The 25,107-nt window shown below is 39.9% G+C and overlaps 1 protein-coding gene across 3 annotated transcripts in view; it reads right to left on the minus strand.

Annotated features, from left to right (window-relative positions):
* Positions 1 to 25,107, minus strand: part of cdin1 (CDAN1 interacting nuclease 1) — an 81,716-nt gene that overhangs the window by 10,905 nt on the left and 45,704 nt on the right. The window contains exon 12 of one of the 3 annotated variants that reach the window (XM_054797522.1): positions 17,448 to 18,708. The exons of the other annotated variants lie outside the window; for them this stretch is intronic. Within the exon in view, the coding sequence (XP_054653497.1) occupies positions 18,705 to 18,708 (4 nt within the window). The 3' untranslated portion in view covers positions 17,448 to 18,704. Of the gene's footprint in view, positions 1 to 17,447; positions 18,709 to 25,107 lie in introns of those variants that run through there. 3 annotated transcript variants of the gene reach the window in all.

A 25,107-nucleotide genomic window follows, 5' to 3' on the forward strand; every position in this document is an offset into this window, starting at 1 on the left:
CATGTCAGCGCCCGGCCTAGTAAACTTCTTCACCCAGACTCCACCGCTCGCAGCTACCCCACACACCTAATGAAGTGGTGTGAATGCCCATCTGTCTGCTCTAATACAAAAGGGGCGGGGCGAAGAAATACATACATTTTGTGTTTTTATTTGGTCCAATGCAAAAATAAATGGCTATTAGCAGGGTTATGACACCCCGGGCCGGCGACCTTGGCCTCCCATTCCAAAACTGTCCCAGTTTGAGGGGGCAAGTTTGGAGATGGACACGGGGGTTGGGGGTGGGGTGTGGGGTATGGAAAGCTGTGCTTACTCTGCACTCTTGTTTACATTCCTGAGGGTAATTTTAGCCCCAGGGGGTGGAGAAGGAAAGGGGGTGCGACATGTCGTTGGGGCTTGTCAGTAGTCGACGGGGCAGCCAGGCGCAGTGGCGGCACCCCGACAGAAACGGTACAAACACAAAAATAGGTGCCCACATTGCATGTTGTTTGCTGCTAATTATCACATACAGAAAATCTGCGCAAAAAGAGTAGGACATTCAAGCATTAGCCCGTCTTACAATTTGAGCATTTTTTCACCATTTTTCTGTGTCACTCTTGTATAACCGGCCAGGTGACACCTGCGTGTAAGGGAATTCCGTCCCGTTGTGTTGAAAGCAATTGTCGCTGTCTGACAAATATTCTATACGTCACGCTAGACGCTGTTTCCGCCTGTAATTATCTGATTGCAAGGTGTCGTTGCTGTGTGAAAGTTGACACAGGTACAACATCCCGCTTTGCAGGGTTCTGTGCGTACAATTTTGTGAGATCCCTGTGCAAAAAAGACTTTTGACAGACAAAACAACAACATAGCAAGAGTCTGCAAAAGCTGGAATGTTTCCGCCTTACTTCCGTGTTGCTGTCTTGTATAAGTGGCACCAACACGGAATGAGGGATGGACTCAGTCCCTTCAATTTTCTGCTTTCTGAGGTAGTATCAGAGCAGTAACAGAGGCGGGACGACCCCTGTTTGTAAGGGAATGCCGCCCTGTTCATCACAGATCTAATGATTTGATTGCAAGATGCCGTGGGATTTTGTAAAAGCGCAGTTGTGGCAATATCCTGCTTCTGTCACGGTTCTAACGCAGCAATTTTGCGGGGTTTCTGTGTGAAAGAGGCTACAGATAACATCTGTGTACACATAGGAGGCTTATCTGTGTCTTTTGTGTGCAAAGTGATATCAGCTTACAATTGTGTACAGTAGTTCAGTGTAGTCTTGGAAACGGACCAACCACAGTGTCCTATTAGCTTTGGACCAGGTGGTTAAAGCCTTTTGTTTTCACTGAATTTGAGGGTGCAAATCTAATTACGTTGTAGTTTTTAAAAATTTGTTACGCAAACAAAACAATAATCCTGGGCTCAAGAACTGCTGAGGGCTTTTGAACGCCTGCTGGGATTTGTCTCTTTATTACTCCCAGCCCGAAAACGTCCCTTCAAAGGCCGCAAAATGTTTACAATGTTCAAAAGACGGGGAGGGGGTGGTGGAGGGGCAGAGAAGGAGACGACGAAAGAGAGACAGAGCTTATCGAAACTAATTAGGCGAGGGATCAGGATGGAAGTTAAATACCGGGCTACGTGTAATGAAAGCAGCCGAGTGGGGGGACATCTTGGGGTCAGGCCTGCACCAAACAGTGGTCCTCAGGCAATCTGGTATTGATTTTCACTCGTTTGGGGATGAAGGTGGATGGTGTAAGGAGCGAGAGAGGGAGGAAGCAAAGGGGGAGTCATGTAGCAAAAGAGAGAGAGAGCCAAAAGAGACACGAGGGCAGAGTCTAAGGGTCTTATGAGTTGTCAACTTGACAGTTTAACCCCTTTTGGAGTAGAGCAAACAAACCAAGGGATCTCCTGGGCTGACAGCGTTGATCTGTCATTGCGATGACACTGCAAAGCCCCACACAATGCCCACACAGAAGAGGAAGTGTGTGTGTGTGTGTGTGTGTGTGTGTGTGGGTGTGTGTTGGTATGGCAAGCATGGGTCAAAACATGCAAAAGCACACTTCTTAAGCCTTGGAAAACAGGACTGTAACACTTGCACTGCAATGCTAGCACTCATCAAGAAATCACACAAGATTTGCTATTGATTTCACTCTTACTACTAATACATTTTCAGTTTGATTTAGAACAAGGGTGTCCAAACTGCGGCCCAGGAGCCATTAGTGGCTCACAGCTTGTCTTTTAATGGCCCATGGCACATTGTACAAATAAAATTAAAACAAAAAAACCCTGCAAAAATGGAAAAAATAGAGCAAAAGGGTAAAATGTAAAGAGAATAAGCTAAAAATATTGATACTAACAGCTAACAATAACACAAAGCTTTGCCTTTCAATATGTATAAATACATTTAAAATAATATCCATCATTATATAATCATGATTTAGTAAGATAAATAAATATTTATTAATAATAATACATTTAAAATAAAAAACAAATTTGAGCCAGTATGCGGCCTTCATTTGGAAAAGTTTGTCTGGATTGTACCAAGGTATATGTTACCTTTGTACTTTATTATACCTATATTTTATTTTATATTAGTTTTAAATTTCCACAAATGTTCCAGTAGCCTAACAATTATACAGGGACTTTATAGTAAACAACGTTATTATTATGGTTTAGTTTGAAAAAATAAAAAATAAACTTGAAAATGTCCAGCAAGTTGTCACATGAATTTTGCAAAAAAAACTGTACAAGTAAATAAAAAATATAAACCTAGCCCTAAATTACGTCACTGTGCATCACCGAAGCTTCACATGCAAACCTGCATAGCACCAATTGAATAGATAAAAAAATAACAATAAATGAAAAATACAAAATAAAAAAAATAATAAAAAAAGCTAAATTAAATTATTTTGCAAAATATACTGTAGATCCAATGTGGGCTATTTCAGAAAGATGATAAATCACTGTGGCTACCAAATGCAAATATACATATAAAAAAAAGTCAAATGCATACAAAAATAGATTAATAAAAAAAATTTCCATTAAAAAGCTTTTTTTTTTTTACCCAGTTAGTCGATATAAATAAATACTACAATTACATTAAAAATATAAAAAGCTATTAAAAAATAAAATAATAATAAAATAAAAATAAAATGACAAATGACTTGCAAGTGCTGCCACAACACAGTCAAAATTCTGATGGACACAACTTTTTGCCTGACCTTCCCCCCCCATAACGTTTTCCCATCCAGGCTAAAGCCAAATAGAAGACTATCCACAAGCACACACATGTCAATGCTCTTCTCCTGTCACTCAATCTGTGAGACTGTCCCTCTGAGCACCTTCCCTCTTATGCTCCTAAACGCTTGACGACCCTGTTGTCCCCTTAGACTCTCACTCCTTTGTCAGATGTCCGAAAGGTACTCCATTTGATCCCCCCCCCCCACACACACACGACTCTCAGCTATGCTAAAAAACACACACACACACACACACACACACACACACACACACACACACACACACACACACACACACACACACACACAAGGCCGTCCTCGTCAAATTAGAGTGGCCCTTATTGTCTCCTATTATGACCCCGGAACGCTCCATCATGACGGATGCTATGGGGGGACCCTCACTTGTCAGGAGTTGTCAGACGGATACACACAGTTGACAGGTAATCTGAATGTCTTCAATTAGCCCAGTTAGGCCTGTCATAAACAATTCGATAAGTGCTCGACCAACACAAACAGATAAACACACGCACAAGTGCACAGGCGTACGCACCGCAAGGTCTGCAGGGTATTAATGAGAAGGGTAATGGGTAGATCAGCCGATGCTTGTCTTTTGTTTCAAGGAGGGGTGTCTGTATGTATGTGTGTGTGTATGTGTGTGTGTGTGTGTGTGTGTGTGTGTGTGTCCCCTCCCCTTCCCTTGCTTTGCTCTCAGCTGTGCACTGCTGGCTTCTACCTGGTCACTTCAAATTGCGCCATCTCCTTTCATTAGTACATTGCCGGCTGAGAATCTGAAAGGCCGTGACAAAATTCATTTGAGACGAGTGGGAGCAGATTGCCTGAAGCAGGTGCTATAAGGGAGATAAAACAAAAGCAGCCACCTCTGTGCACGACTGTACGTGTGTGTTTTTATTCCGTGCGTGTGTGTGTGTGTGTGTGTGTAGGTGGGTTGGGTGGGTGGGTGGTAGACGCGTTTCCCTGGTCTTCACAATGTGTTTTTGTCCTCGCCATGGTAAATGGGTAATGACATATAAGTGCTTTTGGGCGAGCGAGAGAGGAAAAAAAAAAAAGAAAGAAAGGGATCGGCCCACCGCACACTTTTACAAAGCTGTGGTGAAATCTAAATATTGTTTCAAGCGTGACCAAACAGTCCAACGCCTTTGCAGCAAAGGGGGTGTGTGACAGCGCCAACATTGTTTGATTTGGTCTCCCCTTCATATTATCTTATCGCAGTGCAAAGGTGACACCCACTCGACATCCCCGGCCTTTTGTCCTTTTTTCCAACTACATGCATTCACTATACGCGTGTCTTTAAAGGCATCGAGTGGGTGACACGTTTCGCGGGCGAGCTCATGTTTAAAAGAGAGATTTCACAAACACAAGAGGCGAGCAATGTTAGCATCAATATTTGAACAAGGCCTCTGCATGAATGCCGTAGAGATCTCATATACAGAGGTTGGACACTGACATGTTGAATGCTGTCCTTAGAAACTGCTTTGGGATTTGAGAGCAACCTTGTACCAAGGGCCAGGAAGGAAAAAAAGAAAACATCCACATCGCATTGACATCTCTCACTGTACCGCATCAGCGATATTACTACTATTGTTACCCAAAGCCCAAATATGTATGCAAATAATATATTTTACTATTTAATTTGATGTGAGTCTGTTAGTATGGCAATAAATACATGTTTTACTACGCCATGTTTTTCACTTTTGTCGGAATCAAACATTAATTTATGATAACTTGATGTTTTGAGCTGACGATTGATAATAAAGGTCTAATTCACGGGTTATCAAAGTGTGGCACGGTGCGCCTCCCTTCAGAGAATATAACACAGTTGCCCCTGCCTTGCCCTCTTTCCCGAAAAACTGATTTTCTCCTCATCCCAGACTGTGTTTACTCGCTCACTGTAGGAACTAAACATCAATTCATTTGACATTAACATAACTGTTGAAAAAAAATTTAGAGTAGCATGTTTAAATAAGATGTTTTTCGTTAATTTTCTTAGTTCTCCAGCAAATATACTAATTGGTTCACACAGATCAAAATAAGGGGAGCAAATTTGACATTAAACAAAGAAATGATGATTTTAATGAAAATATATACAGGGAATGCACTGATAACATCATGAGTGCGGTGTAAAAATGTTTTACTTTTGAGGTTATCGTTAAAGGCTGAGAGAAACACAAACAGGAAACTCTGGGCTTATATATATTTATATATATATATATATATATATATAGATTTTAGATTCACTTATTATATATATCAGTTATTGAAATGTGTACAATGTGTATTAGTTAGATGTGTATTCGTTAGATGTATTATGATTTGTTAAAATAATTATTGTGATACTATTGTTAACTCTGGCAAAATACTGTGATTATTTTAGCAAATCATTTTAATATATTCAATAATTTTATTAAAATCAAGTCAATCTCGGATTAAAGGGTGTTAAAATCGACTACTATCAGGATGGACCTCTAACTCGCATTGTTACCTGCAATGCAATAAAGGGGAAAAAAAGACAAAGAAAAAGAAAAGCCGTCACGGGGAAGTTGTAATAGGAAATTGCTCTTGGCAACTATTTGTTCAAGCACCGGATTTATTTCGTCTTGATGCCAACCCAACGAGCCCCCCCCCCACCATTGGAAAACAAGGCTGGTTCCCCCTAATGAGTAATCTATTTCCAAAGCAGTCGTGTCTGGGCATGACAGTTTACTGAGAAGCTTGAAGAAGTGGTAATTACCAGTGTTACGGGGCAATTAATGCATATTACACTGCGGCACTCATAGCGCTGACTGTCAGCTCCCCAATAAAAATGAGCACTCTTCAGCTAAAGGGTGACATTAATTGGGCCCTTAATGACTATGCAGAGGAACCAAGCCAAATAGGAACAAAACAGTGGAATCACTTTGACTCCGGCGGAGGGCTGGAAATTGGACTAAAAATGAGATTAATTGCCGGCAAAGAAAAAAGAAAAAAATATATGGTGAGAGAAATAGATTGGAATTATAGGGTGCAGAGAGAGCAAGGGGTGCTCATACAAATGGCAATTCAATTAATTATTCCATAGTGTAGATTTTCTCTGTAGACCATAAGGATAGTCCCATTTGTAGTCTTGAGTACCTACATGTACTATACAGTTTTACATTTTGCAATGTTGGGTCTTAAGGAGGTTGTAAGTCGAGCTTCTAAATGCAAAAAGAAGAAATAGGAGTGAGAATTGTTTTTTTTTGAGTCAGCAATTTACTGCAAACGACCATTAAAGTGAAATAGGCTGTTCATCAGGTGATGAAATTTTAATATCATAGGTAAAAAAAACAAACCCAAAAGCCCCCCTAAAATAGACTCAGTAATGGACAATTCAATTAATCACAACATACTATTTACAAAACTAGAAAGGTATGGAATCAGATGGTTAGGTTTGAACTAGGTTAAAAGCTACCGATCCAACAGCAAGCAATAACTTTAAAGCTAGGGGAAGACACATCTGTAAGTTTAAACCTATTGTGTGGCGTACCCCAGGGGTCAATACTGGGACCAAAACTGTTCAACCTATACATTAATGATATCTGTATAGTTCCGAAAGATCTAAAGCTAGTATTATTTGCAGACGATACTACTGCATTCTGTTCTGGAAAAAGCACAGAAAAGCTAATAAAAAAAGTCACAGATGAAATGACTATACTAAAAAGATGGTTTGATAAAAACAGAAGTGCACAAGCGTAATTAAGAGTCAAAATGAGTGCCGAGTACAAAAAAAGGCATACATGTTTAGGGACTTTGCAGGTTCCACTGTGTAAACCTTTCTATGAAGCCTAATGACTAAAACATGCTTTCAAACTGAAAGTAATCCACATGAAAAACATTTTTAAATGTGGAAAGTACGCTTTGAGTAAAGGCAACACTCCCTGAAAAGTTTGTTTAGGAAGAAAATACTGAAGACGTGAAGTCATTTTGATTAGCGTTGCTAAAGCTGGTGAGGCTATAGGCCTGAGCATACCACCTTGAATATGCAAGCTCCCGTAAATCGTAAAAATATCAGCGTGCAAAACATGCAGTCATTTGCATACATTTTTGATTTCTGATTTCCCGGCTATTTAAATATGCGGTTAGAAATAGTGCTGCGCTGCCTCTTGCGCTGTCACGCTGCACACTCACGCTGTCATTGGCCCTGATAGAACTCGCGCGCTTCAAAGGCAGCTTTGCAGCCGAGCAGAGAACCAGCAAATATTTGAATTGCAAAAACACATCATCTTCCGAGGGGAGCAAATTCAAGACAACTTTCTGGAGTTAGAGACCCCCCCCTCCTCCCTCCCACTACACACACCCCTCAACCTCTAGGAAGCTAACCCCTCTTGCACACAGAGCAAAAAAACATATTCACAGGGTAAGCACTCCCCTGGCTAATTTACCACATCCAAATTTGCGTAATGGGATATGACACATTCTACAGGGGATTGGGGTGGGGGGGGAAGTTTAATACGAGGAGAGAACCGTAAAATGTTTAAGCTCGCCTTGTATATAAATGAAATCCACCACCCAAATCCAGGTTCTCAGACAACCTGACATGTGTTTGATTACAGAATGAAATGTAATTAGCTGCTTAAGTTCTCCAGCGAGGTCGTTCAGCGATCCTCAGATTCTATACAAACACATTACACCTCAAGATTTTGCAGCGCCGTCTAAATATGTTCACAAGAGATAAACGCTGCACAGCTTCCAGCTAGACTTAAAGATAAAATGTCCAAAAATAATCGTAATCATAAATCAGCAGTGTGGCTTATTGCTTTATGAAAGTATGAGCCCCGTCCCGTTTGATGCCAGAATAAATAGTACAGTTAAGCCAAACAAGTAAAAGTCGAGGCATGAAGGCCACGGACAACCTTAACCTCAATAAATAGTCATCGTCAGACATCTAAGAAAACAGTCTTGCAACAAGGGAGACACTCATCTCCTGTCTTTATGACGAGACACATCTGCAAAAGTTGAATTCAGCAGGAGGCAGCCGTTTTTCATCATGCTAAATATGCCTGAATGGTTTTTTTGCTGTTTATCACCATCCCACCACCAAGATAAAAAGACAGTTGAAGCTGCAAATTAAGTCCATTTCAAGCCCGGTTCTGAGTCGCTCAACTCGCTTTTGAAATGGGGTCAGGTTGGGAGTCATTTATTGTACGTAAAACGCACAACAATTAGCCACCCGCCTTAGGATGATGGTACAGTCGTCCCTTGTTTATCGCAGTTAATTAAGTGAATTTCCGCAAAGTACGATTCAACATTAATAATAATCAATATCCGTCGATCCATTTTCTATGTCGCTTATCTTCATTAGGGTCACAGGGGTATGCTGGAGCATATCCCAGCTGCCTTCAGTTGAGAGGCGCCAGTTGACTGGTCGCCAGCCAATCGCAGATAATAATCGATATTAATAATTAATATTAATTTTTAGAGTTATGGCATAGAAAACCTGTTTATGATCTTCTAAATATATGTTTTTTAACATTATTAGAGCCCTCTAGACATGAAATAACACCCATATAGTCACCTTTACATTTGTATTACCCAATATAATAGATATAATCAGAGAAAATAAGACATATTAGACATAAATAAGATAACAGACTCACACGTTAGCAGTTCCTTGTTTATTTCTGGACAGCGTACTTCGTGCGGTGGCTATTGTCTCATCAGTGTATTGCAATGGTGGCTTTAAATGGCTTTACACTCGTATTACCCAATATAGTTGAGTAAATAAGCCATTTAAGAAGTAAATAAAACTCCTGCTCGTGTGTGTCACAGTAAATGTGTTCCCTAGTGGACCCTAGTGGCGGGCGGACAGATGTGTGAAGGACAGGAAGTGACGTCAGAGGTTCAGAGTTGAGTTTTAGCTTGTCGTGGGTTATGGCCCCAACAGTAGCCCGTGTAATTATTAGGATTTCTATGTTATTAAAATTGTGCCTGTGAGATAATTTAAACCTAAAAATGCGTGTCCTGGCGATCGAGTCTGGTGCTTGTCTCACCAAACAATTACTGACACCCAGTGGCCAATGTAGAATACTACATTCACAATTAGAATGCTTCTTCTGCCTTGAACTTGTAATGTATTGTATTTATATTTTAGCTCATTTAGCCATTTTTATGCTTGAAAATGTGTAATTTAGGCCAATAATAAGTACAATTTGCTTAAATATGCATCTAAAATGTTTTTAAATAACAATAGGCCATATTCAACCACAAATCAACAATCATTTATTAATTAACTTGTGAAAAACGTGATAGAGTGGGGGCGTGATGTTCGAACAGTAATGGAGTGTAAAGGTGATTACAGGATGTTATTTCATGTCTATAGGGTTTCGAATAATTTTAAAATCCGTATTCACAAAGTCAAACAGATTTTCTATGTTCTAACTACGACAATGTTCCGTTTATTATATTGAATCCTACTCCGTGGAAGTTTAGGAAATTCAGCTATCCTGGTCATATCTTGAACCAATTAACCGTGATAAATGAGGGACAACTTAATGGAAGCAGGGACACTTAACGAAGAAAAGATCATCGCAAAAGCATAACGCTCATCATTGTCTACTGCCCCAGTCGCACCACCCACCAGGCTAACCCTCCTTACGGCCTCTCCCGACATGTAGACAAGTTGGAGACAGGTCTGAGCAGAAATCAAATGTGAATAATGGATAGCTTTACTGCACAATGACCTCTGTCACTGGGCTTTTGCCCTAAATCAGTGCTAACGATAAGGGGCCCTGCGCTAACGCTCACCTTGGTATGTTTCACCAGCAAGACCTTATCTGTGGCTTGAGGAAGTCTGAGTAATAACTAAAGACAAGCCACAACAAAACCAAACCCCACCTTGTCAAACATAATTTACAATGTATACCCTTTATTTCCAGCGTTGCTGTTGCTGAGACAACAATTATACAAGTATGAGAACCACAGAGAGTTTGGGACGGGGTGCAAAGCTGCTGCTGGGTGAGCTTTTGCAGTTTTATCGAGGAAGGTCACAAAATAACTTTAATTTTTTTTATTTTATTTTATTCAGGGATTTCTGCAAAGACTTGGACAAAACTATCAACATTGTTAGGCTACAAAACACAAAAACCATGAATAAAATACAATGAAATTGAAAAATATAATAAATAGAATTTCCTCAAAATTGTTACGTTTTTTTTAATCTTTTGGATTAAGATAATGGAAAAAAAAGTATTACACACAGGGGTATCCTTGATAACACTTCCATGCTCTGTAAATGTGTTGTTTTGACTATAATACACACCGACTCTGCATTAGTCTGCTGCGGTGAAGAGGGAGCTGAGCCAAAACACAAAGCTCTCAATTTACCGGTCGATCTACGTTCATACCATCACTTATGGTCATGAGCTTTGGCTAGTGACCGAACTGACAAGATCACGGGTACAAGCGGCCGAAATGAGTTTGTTCCGTAGGGTGGCTGGGCTCGTCCTTGAGAGATAAGGTGAGATGCACTATCATCCGGGAGAAACTAGGCATTTAGAACCGCTGCTCCTCCGCGTTTAGAAGAGCCAGATGAGGTAGCTCGGGCATCTGGTCAGCTTGCCTCCCAGATGCCCTGGGTGGGTGTTCAGGGCATGTCCGACCGGTAGGAGGCCTCGGGGAAGAACCAGGATATGTTGGAGAAACTATGTCTGGCCTGGGAACACCAGGTGCTGGACGAAGTAGCAAAGGAGAGTGACGTCTGGGCTCCTCTGCTTAGGCTGTTGCCTCTGCCAAAGATTATCTTTACATAGTATTGTAATATTATACCAATATCTTATATTTATTTTCGGTGTTAAATGATGAGTAGCATAAAATTGTTACATTTTGCTAAAAAAAATAAGAAGTGAGGAAAAAGAAAAAAAAGAAGTAACAAATATTTAAACGGTGAATTTTTTTTTACCTCCCAAAAAAAACAAAATACTGACATGCACATGAATGCCCAACATGTTTATGAATTATTGTTGTGTGTGTGGAGAGACAGGGAGGACACAGACAATGAGTAAAGTAAAGACATTATGTGGTTTTTAGGTGTACTATACTGTATGGCAGGGGTGTCCAAAGTTTTTCCACAAAGGACTACATGTTGAAAAACGAAGGGATGCATGGGCCACTTTGATATATTGTAAAGCAGATATACTAAAAAGTTTAGTTATATTTATTCTTTTAGGTCATGTATAGAAGTTATATGTTAAAAAAAACACATCTATGTATATACAGTAGGTGAAAAAGCATATTAGTATGAACTTTTGTTATTGCTTCTTCCTCCCATTTTTACTGTTGTTTTTTTTTTAATTGTTCAATTAAGTTTTTCTTCATTTCAACTTTCTTTTGAAATAATCTTCATACATGTTCTTTTCGTAATATTACTATATTTATTCCATAGTATTTTGACTTTATTTTCATATTTGAACTTTTTCCCCCAAAGTAATTTTATAAAAATGACAACTTTATTTTGTTTTGTTTCTCTTAAAATTGTGACATTTAAAAAATAAGTTCTTAAATATTTCCACTGTGTGCTACTAAAATGACATTATTTTTCCTCAATAATATTATGCGTTTATGCTCCTAAAATTGCGACCTTTTTTTGTTAATATTTAAATGATCATAGTTACTGTTGTTTTTTTCCATTCATGCTGCTTTTGATTAAAATTTTCCAACTTGTTAAATTTTCTTCTTGTAATCACTTTATTCCCATAATGTTTTTATTTTATCTGACTTTTTCTGCAACATCATTTCCCCCAAAGTTTTTTTTTTTTTGCTTGTTTCTCATAATATTATGGGACTACAACATCATTTTTTTTCTTTAATATTTCAACTTTATGCCACTAAAATGACGGAATTTTTCCTCATAATATTACTCGTTAGATTACAACGTTTTCTCTTAATATTTTGACTTTATTCCTGTAAAATTAGTAATGATTTTTCAATTTTTGCTGTTGCTGTTTTGCCACAAATGGCCCCTAGGCCGCACTTTGGGCACCCCTGCTTTATGTGATGAAATGTTGAGAAGTTTTGTGTGTGTGTGTGTGTGTGTGTGAGAGAGAAAAAGAAATAGTTGCACAGAGGAAGGAGAGCTAGCATGCTTCCAGGCAGTCACATCAAAACGGGGAGGGAGACCAAACATGACATCAAGCGTCGCAATTAGCTGACCCCCTTTTCCCGGAGTCACCATTTGAAATGCCCTGCCTTTAAAACGGTGATTAAAATATGTTTGCTTTCTTATTCAAAATGACATTTGACAAGGTTAGCAATATTTCAACTAACTGCAACAACATTCTTTTGGCTACAATCTTTTACTTTTTTTCATTGAGGCGCAGGGGCGCAGGTAACCTCCGAGTGAGTTTCCCATGAACTCATCGCTACAATTTTGAAAAAAAAAAAAAAAAAAAAAAACGTTGGGAGAGGGGGAAAAAAAAAGAAACGGTTGTTGGATGTTTCACTAAGGCGTATTTTGTTTCACCCAGACAGTTAATGCTAAATGTTTTGCGATTATTATTCAGATAATTTAACCCCACCTTTTTTAAGTCATTTTTTTTAACCACAAGCTCCATCTTTGCACTGGACTGTCAACAGCTCAGAGGATCAAGTTCCTCAAATCGTTAAACCCCCTCATCACCAAATTAGGCCTGGTGTAGACTGCAGTCCAGTGGTCAATCCCCCCAAAAAAGACCAAACGCGAGATCCATCTATCCTGATGCGATATAATGATGCCTTTCACGTGTATTACACAGTGACATCTCAAACAACTTAGAATTCATGTTGAAGCAACATTTAAGGAGAGTTTTTGTAGGCATGCGTGCAGAAATGAATCATGGGACAGGCTCAGAAACAAGCAGTTTGAAGTTAATGGTTTTCACTTCCACTCTGGGTGCAGGAGAAGAGAATGCAAAGTGTCGGGTGGGACAGTGAGTCTGGGCTTTCTGGCAGCAGGGCTTGAAGCGGCGGTGGCACGTTCCATCAGAGGCCTTTCGCCAGACAGCTCTATTCTGCCCTCCTTTCGCTTGCAATCTTCACGACACAAGAAAGAACGCGACTCGAAACAAAATCAGAGTTGTCATTTCAAGCACACAGTCGTCATCTGGTGTGACATGGAGGACGATTCTCAGTGTGAATGATACAGGGGATTCCTCAAAATGTGCATCTGAAAGGCGGACATTTGTAAGGAGGCAGCCCCAAGGCCCCTTCCTCTGCATAGACTTTGTGTTTCACGTGGAAAGTCCAAGAAAAACAATTTGAACACAGCCTATGTCAACTTCCAGACTGATGAAATGTTGGATTGACCTGGGACAGAGTTAGAAGTTTATTACCATGTTAACTCCTTGAGTTTCTATATGATTCTAATTTAGGAGACATTACAGAAAAGATATACTGGTAGTAGTAAAGCGTTTCCACTGGCTACCAGATACTAGTCAGTCAGAATTGCAAGTGTTTTAGATGATGTCCACTGTACGATGAAAAGGCGATTCTGAGATAATTTTAGACATATTTTGCTCTGTTTTTACTTTAATTTTGTTTATGCAGTGTGCCTCGGACCAATGACAAATGAACCCACACTTTGGGCACCTCTGCTTTTGTGTCTCTTCCTCAGGGTTCAGCATGTGGCGTCAGCTAGTCAATGTGTTCCAACAGTCAGCCTTAAAGATCCACCTCCGATTGGAGGTGCATGTCACACAGCGCTTGTTGCTTGCCGGTGTGGTGTGCCCTGGCAACTCCGGAATTCAGGGACTGGGCTTTTTCCTAATATTTTGAGGATCGACCGACACAGTCCCAATGATCGACTGGTCGATAGTGATAGATGGGTTGGCGACCTCTAATATACTGTCTCCACTATGCTGTAGGGGTCAGGTTTAGCGCCCTCTTGGATGAACTCTGGGATACTTACTTCAGTCTCCCGAGCATTTCGTAAATTTGGGAAGGTAGACATCTCTAGGGTAAATGGTCATAAATCAAAAATAAACTTTGCTCATTGTTACACTCCACAGTCTCCAATATGCTGCAGTGGTATGTTTCCTTGCTTCCCTCAGTCTCCTCTTGGATAAAATCTGCTGTTCTGATGTCTACCTTGTGCTGCAGTCATATGCCCCACAGTCTCCACTCTGCTGCAGCTTTAGTTGCTGCCCTCAGCCGACTCTCGGATAAATGGTCTTACTATGCAGACTGGAGACGCTTGTTCTCGTTCATTGTTTGTGAGCAGGTCTTGTTCAACTCCTAAGTCATTATTTTGAAGTGGAAAACTGAGGCGAGTACCGTAGAGCTGAGTCAAGCTGCTAATGTCCAGTAAAAAAATTGTTTATTTATTTTAAAACGTTTAATAGAGTACAGTGGTCACGGATTTGTATTATTATCCAAGCATGATGGAGTTTCTGGACACAAATCTGTGGACCTAATAGGAGTTTTATATTAACCCTCGCAATTGATGAGCATAATCAGAAGGTCAGCACTTGGACACAGTCTGCTCATGTGTCTTTGATTACATACTCCCACTAAGGGAGAGGAAAGCAGCGAGGTTTAAGCTATCAGGCAATCAGATGGCGGACAGACGTGAAACTCAAACCAGAGGCGGTTTGAGAGGAGAGGGCTGCCTGGGAAAAAAAAAATGGCTGGAAATGGGTCCTGACGAAGCTCTTTAACAAATGCCAGGCCGTTGAGGAAAGACTCAGATGTGCTTGTATTTCTTTCGGTGTCTAGCAACAAGGTCCTGAAAATAATTAATTGTGAAATATCATACAAAAACAAATACCTCTTCAACTGGCTTTTAAAATCTTACTTTACTTACGGTATGTCAATCAAAACGATGTGCCATGAACTACAATCAGATAAAGGCCAAACAATTCCAACCGTATCTCAAAGTTACTTCGCGTGAGTGATGAGGTCATCTGAAGAATGAAAGTTTGGAAAAAAAAGAATCTCTTCCAAGCAAAAATTAGGAATGATGGATGAAAATTCAAAACAGCATCCGTGGTGATACTTATTGAGGAGCACAGATTGATTTGAAGGTGTTTTATGGTTGTGTGGTTTTTACAGCTCTGCTTAGAATTATTGTTATTGTATAAGATCATCTCAGTTAATGGGTACTTGGGAGTCATGCCAATAAGGAGGAGGAAAATAACGGAAAAAGAAGGGAGAATATCAGAACATGAAAAGCTCTGTATAAATCACTGAGACTGTTTAATCAGGATCTTTTTGTAGCCAGCTTTGTGTTAAACACAGAGGTCACCGAGTGAGGATACAGCAAAATGACTTCAAAATGTCAATACATTTGCATACCGAAAGTGAGCTTATCTTTCAACGGGAATTGCATTTCCTCCAACTACATCTTGAAATACATCCAATACATTAGAACCCAAGAAAAGGGTTATTTGTAAGAGGTGAGCAGGAGGAAGGAAAACGACAACTGCTGGGGAAAAAAAAGAGCGAAAATAACCAGGGGTGGGATAAAAACAAGGTTATGTGTGGGACAGTAGGCCTATAAAAAGGAGCCCGCTGTCTAGGTTATCTATAAGAAACCACTTATCACAAGCCAGCAGCCCTGCACAGTGACTGATGGGCCTCTGCAGAGCATGAGTACTGCTGCATTATCAGGTACACACAGAGCGGCTCTTTAAACACAAAAGGCAGAAATATGAAGCATTGTTTCCTGGGGTGTCATTTGCTACAAAACATTGTATTTGCTGCACCGTCTGAAATAGAAAGAGACAAACATTAGGTGGCACGACATGGAAATTTAAACGAAGATAAGGAAGGTGAGCAGCCCTGATTTAAAGACATTCGCGTTAGACCTTCCTTGATGCAAATTTGTTTTTCATATATTAGGGTTTTAGTATTTGCACAACCTTAGCGTCAAAAAGAATTGCCGTAAATTCCGGACTACTGAGCGCACCTGAATATAAGGCGCACACACCGAATGTAAAGAGAAAAAAACATTTGTACATATAAAGGCCGCACTTGTCTGTAAGCAGCAGGTGTCATTGACATTGTAACGTGAGATATTTACACAGAAAGACACACTATAAACCCTGCAATCCTCCCAGCACCACTCATTGGCTCCGATGAGTGATACGTGAGTCGTTTTTTTCATTGGAGTTCAACAGCTGCTGGGAGTCCAATCGAAACAGAAGCTGTAGTAATTCTATACTTGATCAAACTTAAGATTTGTCACATGAAAACACAAACCCTGCATAACACTTCAACAAGTGATATTAGCGTCCACTTCACTTCCTGAACCAGCACTCATGGGAACTGTAGTTGTTTTAGCCATAAATTAGCCGCATCATTGTTTAAGCCGCAGGGTTGAAAGAATGTGAAAGAAGTAGTGTGTTATAGTCCGGATTACAGTATGCCTATTTCTTCAATAGTCAGAGACAGAAAATAAAAGCCATCTTTCTGTGGAACTTTAAGTGACTGAACCAAAGTGGGACCCTTTTAAGCATTTATTTTTTTGTCAACTTCCAAAGACAAGACAATTTGCAACGTTTATGTCAACTTTTTTCACCTGGTTAAAACACAATTAAGCCAATAACATCGGAAAGTAGTGTTTCATTATCCCACAGAGATACCAACACGACTGGACAGGAGACGGACATCAGTACACCGTCCTGCATCACGGACGTCTAATAAAACCTTAAAATTTCAAAATAATGCCTTTGCCATCATTTTGTAGATTTCATAGATTGTGAATTTATGTCTAGGAAACCGAGAGGTTCTCGATGGAACTTGGTGCCTGGCCAGCAAGGCCTTCTCTGCTGGCCTAAACACTATCCGAAGCACTGACCGCACATTTACAACTTAAATTCTGTTAAATTGTATTACTTGTATTCCCAACTGTCTATCTTCATTTAGTAGTGTGTCTCTTGGCAGCACTTCTTCCAGTAACTTTACAGAATGTGTGTGTTAGATTTTCTGATTTCAGCTTCTAAGTGTTGCCATGTCAATGTACTCTGCCCAGGGCCTGCAGAGTCAGTAGTGTTGGCACAACACTATTATTATAACCAATCAGATTTCAGATTAGCCTCACAGGGCCAACTAGCAGGCATACAGTAAAGCCAGCATTTTTCCATCCTCTGATTGGCTAATGTCTGAAAGCCACACTCAGTTACGCAGTGCGCTTGAATGCCTCATCCCATGAACAGCACAAAGCTTAATTGATCCTGTTCTGACACGAAGAAAGGAGATAGACAAAGAGTTTTTCATCATTATGTGTGCGTTACAGGAAGAGATAAGTGAGTTCCGAGATAATGTATTGGAAGTTAAAAGGTGAACTGAGCTTCTTGCTTTAGTACTAATAGTATTCATCCCCACTTCTGTGGGGATGAATGCCACACATACATTTGAATTGCATTTTTGCATTTTATTCATGGTTTGCATAATTGTGACATGATAGCAGTGGGACTAAGAGGTGGATTGGGCTGCTTAAGTTCCCACTGAAGGCCCAGGTATGAAATGCGCCGCTCGCCACTGCTGCATGCAGATGGTAAATCTCACATTTTTCACATCCTAAAATTAACTGCATATTGCAATTAAATTCAGTTTAGTTACATTCAAAGATTATTTTATTGATTCAGGTAATCTTTAGAAGGAAGGGTATCCAAAAGATGCTGTGTGTGAGCTACCAGTAACTCACCCCAACTCCTCAACTGATCAAAGAATATGCACATAAAATCACTTCTTGTTTTAATTAACCGTTCAGTGCATCTTTTTTAATGTCAAATTGCCACATAATAGCACAAAATGCTGCACCGTTTGAGGGGATCTACTTTGTGAATAAAATACAATTACCGGTAACCTTAACACTCCTTTCTCCTTTCATTTACAAAAACATATATATGCAAAAAATAATAATAAAACTATATACAAAAAGTTAGCCCATAAGACACGTAACCATATAAGGCAACTAACCAAATAATGTTCTTTAAAAATATATACAAACTGTAATGTACTGATTCATTGTTATTAAGAATGTAATAAAAACATATAGCTTAAAAAAAGTAAATGCCGTACCATCCTCCTATAATAATACAATCATTTCTGGTCCGATCCGCCAGAATAAAGAGTTACTATAAAAAAGTAGTACAGAAGACGTTCCCAACAAACAAAGCGGTGCCGAAAATGTTGTAGTTCCATTTTCAGTATAGATGATGTGTGCACTGTCTGAGCCCAGAGGGGCACTGCAGAGGAAAAAAAACAGAAAGTGAAGGAGACACAAAAGTATGTCTTGGCGATTCTGATGTTATACATTGTGAAAGCTGACAAAAAACATGGACATTCATCTTTTACAAAAAAAAGTTCCAGCACAGAAAAAAAGAAATTCACAGAGCTGACACCCTCGCACCTCATTTGACTTGAGGCTTCCCTCTCCATCTCACGATGTCACAGCCAAGCAGGAGGAAGGATATGTATCGCTGAGGTGCCACTTTTCTCTCCCGCTCCCCGCTTGTGAACGGCGGCCATGTCAAAACTGGCTCTCAGCTTCAGTGGTAAATGACAAATTTAGATAATGCATACATTTACACTTACTGATATAAATTGGACACATGGGGAAGGGGGGCTTAAGTAAAGCTAAATCCTGAGGCTGCTGGAGAGACCTGAGACTGAGGATTACACCCCGGACGCCTTAAACAATGCGCCCAAATGTGCATCCTTAAAAGCATGAAATCCTTGAAGCATCAGAGCTTACTTGTCATTTAGCATTAATACTCCAGCATGCCTGCACAGTGGGGGGGACGTGATGCACTTGAGTGTGCCGAGGCGCCCCAAAACAAACACTTGCAAAGCCCTAAAGGAACTAGCATTGTGGAGAGTTTTCTTTTTTTGGGCTATGGACTATTCTATGAGAGGATGTCATAACAAAGGAAACAATAAAAGAGGCCACGTTCCTGCACTGCATGGGGTGCCCAGAACTATAAATACAAGGAAGGCAATGTCACAGGTGCTCATGCTTTATAAGGGAAGGAAATAATGCTGCTTGCACAAACAGGAGATGTTCATTAACATTCATATCTCCTGAATATGGCTTAGACACGGATAAGACAGGTTTTTTGTTATGATATAATACTATCTATTACAGTCAAGTTAGTCAAGTCAAGTAAAAAACCCAAGCAGGAATATAAACAAGGTGGCACACAACATTGCGGCGAGATCACATGATAGTCTACTGGGAACTAATCAACGGCATGAGCTCATCTTTAAGACTGAGACAAGTGAGGCGAGCACAAGACTGTGTTGGAAACTAACCACCGAAAAAGAAACCGTCTCATTACTTAAGGTCATCTTTAATACTGGACATACTGGAACATTAACATAGATGCACACAACATTGTGGAGCAATCATATGAGGGTCTACTCGAACCTAATTACCATAAAAGACACTGTATCCATTTAACATAAGGTTTTCTATAATACAATGAAGGGAACTCGTTTACAACATGCGTGAAAGGGGTGTAGCATGGAAACACAACATTGTGGAGCAAGCAGTCTACTGGAAACAAATTGCTGGAAAAAGACACTCTCCCCATAACAAAAGATCATACTGCGCAGAAAACCTTTTTACGACATGTTGTAAAGGGCATAGCTCCCCGGAACGTTAAGGTGGAGTCACACAACACTGTGAAACAATCACACGGTAGTCTACTGGAAACTAATCAGAGACGTAAGATTTTTTTTTTGTCCTGTCCAGCCATTAGGACTGATAGTATTGTTGATCAAAATACCCTTACATGCTAAACAGATTTTCTCTGCCAGGGAAAAGCATAAAAAAGCATCTTCCCCTGTTATATAGATTTTATTTGATGTTTTGTTGTTATGCAAATTGAGAGCGGCCAGACCAGAGCAGGAGGGGCTAGAAAAGAAAAGAAAACAGAGGGTGACCACTGGTCTACTGGAACCTACATAATGGCCAGAAAAGACACTGCATCCACTTAACATAAGATTATCTATAATACTGCGCAGAGAACTCAACAACATGCAGTAGAAGGGGGGGGTAGTTTTCCAAAATCTAAACTTGGACACACAACATTGTGGAGCACATGACTGTCTTCTTAAAACTAATCGCCGGAAAAGACACCCTCGCCACATAACATATGATCATCTATAATACTGTGCAGGGTAAGGGGCATAGCACGACCGTAACAATGTCACACAACACTGTGGACCAATCACATGACAGTCTATTGGAAACCAATCGCCGGAAACAACGCCACATCGTGATAAATGTTTAATCGTGCACAGGGAACCAGTTAACAACATGCAATAAGGGGCGTGGCATAAACACAACATTGCGGAGTGACCATATGACAGTAGAATGGAAAGGTAGATTCAGGTTTGAACTCTATTACATTTACCACTTTTTTATTACATGAACATTAAAATGTTGGGGCTGCAACAAAATTCCATCTTTACTTCAAAATATCACCAGGCAGGACACAGGACTTGCAGGTGTGACACCGTCACCCAAGAAGTGCCAGTACCTGTCCTCAGGGGTGCTCCGTTACGTCCCGGCACATTGAATCAGCAGCAGCAACCACAGCCTTTGGGTGTTCTCTCTCGGGTGACATCTCCTATCTACAGGGGGGCTTTAAGCTTGCCCTGCTTCTGCAAAACCATACCCTGCCTAAATAAACACAATACTATATTTCTGTAACTACTCACAAAAAAAGGCTTGAGCAGCATCTAGTAAGTAAGCAATGATTGTTTAAGACCCCATTGTTATCTCTATATCTAATTAAACATTCAGCTCTGTGGCCAAGTGATGAAAAATGATGGACATGCCTATTAAAAAAAAAAGACTAATGCGTATCTTGACTTAAGAAATTCAAGTGCAAATGTACGGTTCTCAGACATTTATGGACTCAATCCACAGCACACGGTTACGCCTATAATTGGAAAACAGTTCACAAAGATCTCAAGATGTGTAATTGCAGCTGTGTCAACTAGCAAAGAGCATTACACAGCATTTTGTTTAATCACTAGCCAAAGTGTCAGTGAGAAGATTAGTAATGTTGGGCGAATGACAAGTTATGTATAACTTGTAGTTCATCAACAAAGTACAAGCAGTCACAAAAAAAGAAGAATAAAGAATTGAATTGTCACCAAGATAAACTTTTGGCAGAGGATAAAGCTTTGCAGGCAATTATGGGAAGACATGATATAATCGACTTTATAAGCTGGGAAGTTTAAATCCGAACACCGCAACTCTAAAACTGAACAAAATTCGGGGTAAAAATATGCATACTGTGGGTGAGAAGCCTTGGACAAGCGAGTGGCTAGCTGATATACTTGTCGACATTTGTTATGTTACACATATTGTGTAATGTTACGTTTTTGTGGTTAAGTTCACATTGTATTTGTGTGACAATGAAAGTGAACAAAATCCATTACAGTCAAACCTCATTGTCGTACGCCCCAGTTTTCCTATGATTCAGGTTTCGTCAAAAACAATGTTCGCCGAAATTTTGCCCGTTTTCAGACACGTTGTCTAGGTTTTTGAACAATATTGCGTGTAACAAATTATTTTGTTTACCCTGTACTGTATCATTCTACCAAATTACATGCTCAAACAAAGAACTCTACGTGTTGCTGACACGGGGCCAAAGAGAGCGTTGTGATTGCCAGCAACTTGTTAAAGAACGTGAGAAACTCTACTAAATTTGATCCCAACAGGATATACGGAAAGTACACATCAACAATAAGTACCATCTCTTTGTCATTTGTAATTATTTTGCATTGTTTTCTGCTTGTAAAACTATAATTATTCTCTATAAAAAGAATGTGGTAATACTTTCGGGTGTCTGGAGCAGATGATTTGGATTTACAGTCTTTGCAATCGGAAAGACTGCCTCAGTTTTCGTACGTTTCAGTACTTTTGGTACAAATTCATAGTGAAAAGTGAGGGTCCACTGTATTGTCTACAGTGGTTACAGTGGGGCATCATGTTCTGGAAGATTCTGAAATTAGAACAAAACAGACTTTCAAACACTATATATATATATATCAATGTTTGTGCCTTCAAGACACAATTCCAGATGGTCAAGACAGATGATGTATTAAGGCAAACCGAAAAGTCTTAACCCCTGCTTCATATGAGGGCTAAATGAGGCATACTGTGCCATTATATTGCTATCAATCATTTTGTGTGTGGATGTCTGACAGCTCCTTATCAGAGCTAACCTTTTCACGCCTCCGTTAAGAGAGTTTTTGCAGTTTAAAAATCTCACAGCTGATTTATTTTGGGAGGAAAGGGAGATTGGTGATGCCCATGTTCATTTCCTCATAGGCCAAAGGAGGACTGGCCATGATGGACATTATGCGGAAAACAACAAGAACAAAAAGGCTATATTCTGATTAGTAGTATTGATGTGTTTTTTTTTCGTGGTACACCGTTGGTCTGGGCAATAAATTGTGCAGAGATCCCTCATATTAATGGGTGGACTTTATGAAATGGGGGCATATCATTAGACTTAATAAAACGCAAAACAGGACAATGAAAGTGAGAAAATAGATGCAGATCAATTTAAGAGCTCGCTACTCAGGTCTGATATTAATGTCCACTGTTATGATTGATTTTATATGGTGGCACAGTGGTCATGTGGTTAGCTCTTTGGAATCATCATGTGATCTTTTTGAATCTTCTAGAGGCCAGAATCATATAATACTGGCTCAACTGCAAAAAACACCAGGCATCTATTTGCGGTCTTTACGTTATTTGAGGTGAGGCGTGTATTTAAGAAAACAAGACAAAAGACCACTACTTACGGATATATGTTTCTACAGTGATTTAAAGCTATAGCCTACTGCAAAGATATTGAATAAACAGGGGAAACAGTGTTGAATTCTACCTTCATGTCTGTTGTGTACACATCTGATGTCACTTTCAGCCCATTTGTGCATCGCCATTTTGTGTAGGCCTGTCACAATAACAAATTTTGCTGGTTGATAATTGTCCTACAAATTACTGTCGATAATCGATATTATTGAGAAAATTTTTTAAGAGAATTTTTTCATTAACTGTATGGCATAATAAGTACATCGTATCAAAAGCAATAAACTTTGATTTCTGAAGAGTATTTAACATTGTAATTTGAATGTCAAGAGCTTTTAAATAAATGAAATAAACAACATAATAAACAAACAAAAAAATCCCAAAAAACTCAATGAAAATAAAATGGATTGTCCCTTTTAAGAAAAAGGACATTACAATTAAAATCACACACACACACGCACACATGCACTTATGTAGTGTATTGTTAAACTAATGTCGGCGGTCATATTTGAGCTTGACCACATATCTGTGGTGGCAGAGTAAATTGTTTCTGACGTCCTTCAACACGTCTTCTATCACTTGGTTATACAGTTCAGGGATTGCTGTATGTGACATGTTGAACATGTACGTTCTCCCAGGCAATTCGCACTGTCTGTCAAACATTTTTAACATTTCCCAAAATGTTGCATTTCTTTTGCAATGTAGTGAGTGACACTGACTGACCGTCGGGACGAAGGCTCCTTTCCACCTCCGTTTTAGGTGTGCATACAAGTTGGTCGTATTCCCCTGCTTCCTCGTCACTACTTTCGAACAAATGCGACATCTCAGTTCGTCGGTGTTCATGTGCTCACCTTGTTCATTCTGTTTCATACCGAAATATTCCCACACTGGGGATGTGGCATTTGCCTTACAAACTGTCACTTTTGTGCCGTCTTTCATGTTAGCGAATGCTGGCTCATGAAGCTAATTTGCCGCTAGCCAAGGTAGCCGCGCCTCCACGTACAGGGACAAAGAGGGGAGGACGACAGGAGGGTTCACTTTGTCCGTTCATTCCACTGTAGCGCACAGAGAGCTGCAGAGTGAACCCTCTTGTCAACCAGCCTGAAAGAGAGACGAGGAATACAAACACGCATGCATGCACAGTTTATTCAGGCCGCTGAAAATGATCCACGTCGTTTTTTTATCGTTCGATTAATCGACTTATCGATTATCATGACAGGCCTAGTGACATGAAAAAGTTTGTCCCAAAGACGATGAAATAAATAATACAAAATGCCGGAGCTTATGTTTCAGCTGCCATGATTTCCTAAGTATAACACCACATTGTGCATCCAAAACATGTACTTTGACCAAACTCCGACAAAGGGTTACACCTCAAACGAAAACAGGGAGTGTATATGCAAATGAGCTGACATCTGCATTGGCACACAATGTGAACAAAGTATTTATGGGTTGTTTCTCATTTTTTTGGTCAAAATTCAGACAATAACAAAAGTGACAGTGATTCAAAATCAGAAATGTGTCATAATGTCCATGATACGTGATATCATGTTTCCGCAGAAGGTGAATGGTCTTACTCTTGTGCTAACTTACAATGCTTTGAAGAACAGTGTTGAGTTTTGCAAGGTGTTTGAAGCATGCTGCATCCACTACCTCTGTGTTACGTCTATTTTTTTAAATCCATTATATCAATGCATTCTTCAAAGTACTGCAATGCTATCATGCCAGCATAGCAATGATGGTAACTGCCGAAAACAGCATATCTTGATCCAACAGCCATTTAAAGTGTGCTTACCCATATTTCTCAAAACACACAAGAGGCTCGTTACGTGTTTAAATTAATATTCACCAGCAGGTGAATAATTCTTACGCAATAATGCAGAGAGTTGGGCGAGATGGATAACTCAATTATCCCAACATCCGTCACAGCACAAGGGCTTGCCGGCTCTGGAACGCCACCAGCTAAGATTGATGGCTGAACGACAACGATAGCTGCTGTTAGGCCATCTCATCCAGGCACTGGTTGAACACACAGTCTGATTCCAAAGAAGACCATTTTTCCACCCCTTTTTTTTTTTTTTTTTGCTTTTCCCCTTATTTCTTCGCCGCAT

The sequence above is a fragment of the Dunckerocampus dactyliophorus genome, chromosome 13, assembly GCF_027744805.1.
Source record: "Dunckerocampus dactyliophorus isolate RoL2022-P2 chromosome 13, RoL_Ddac_1.1, whole genome shotgun sequence".
NCBI classification, from domain to species: Eukaryota; Metazoa; Chordata; class Actinopteri; order Syngnathiformes; family Syngnathidae; genus Dunckerocampus; species Dunckerocampus dactyliophorus.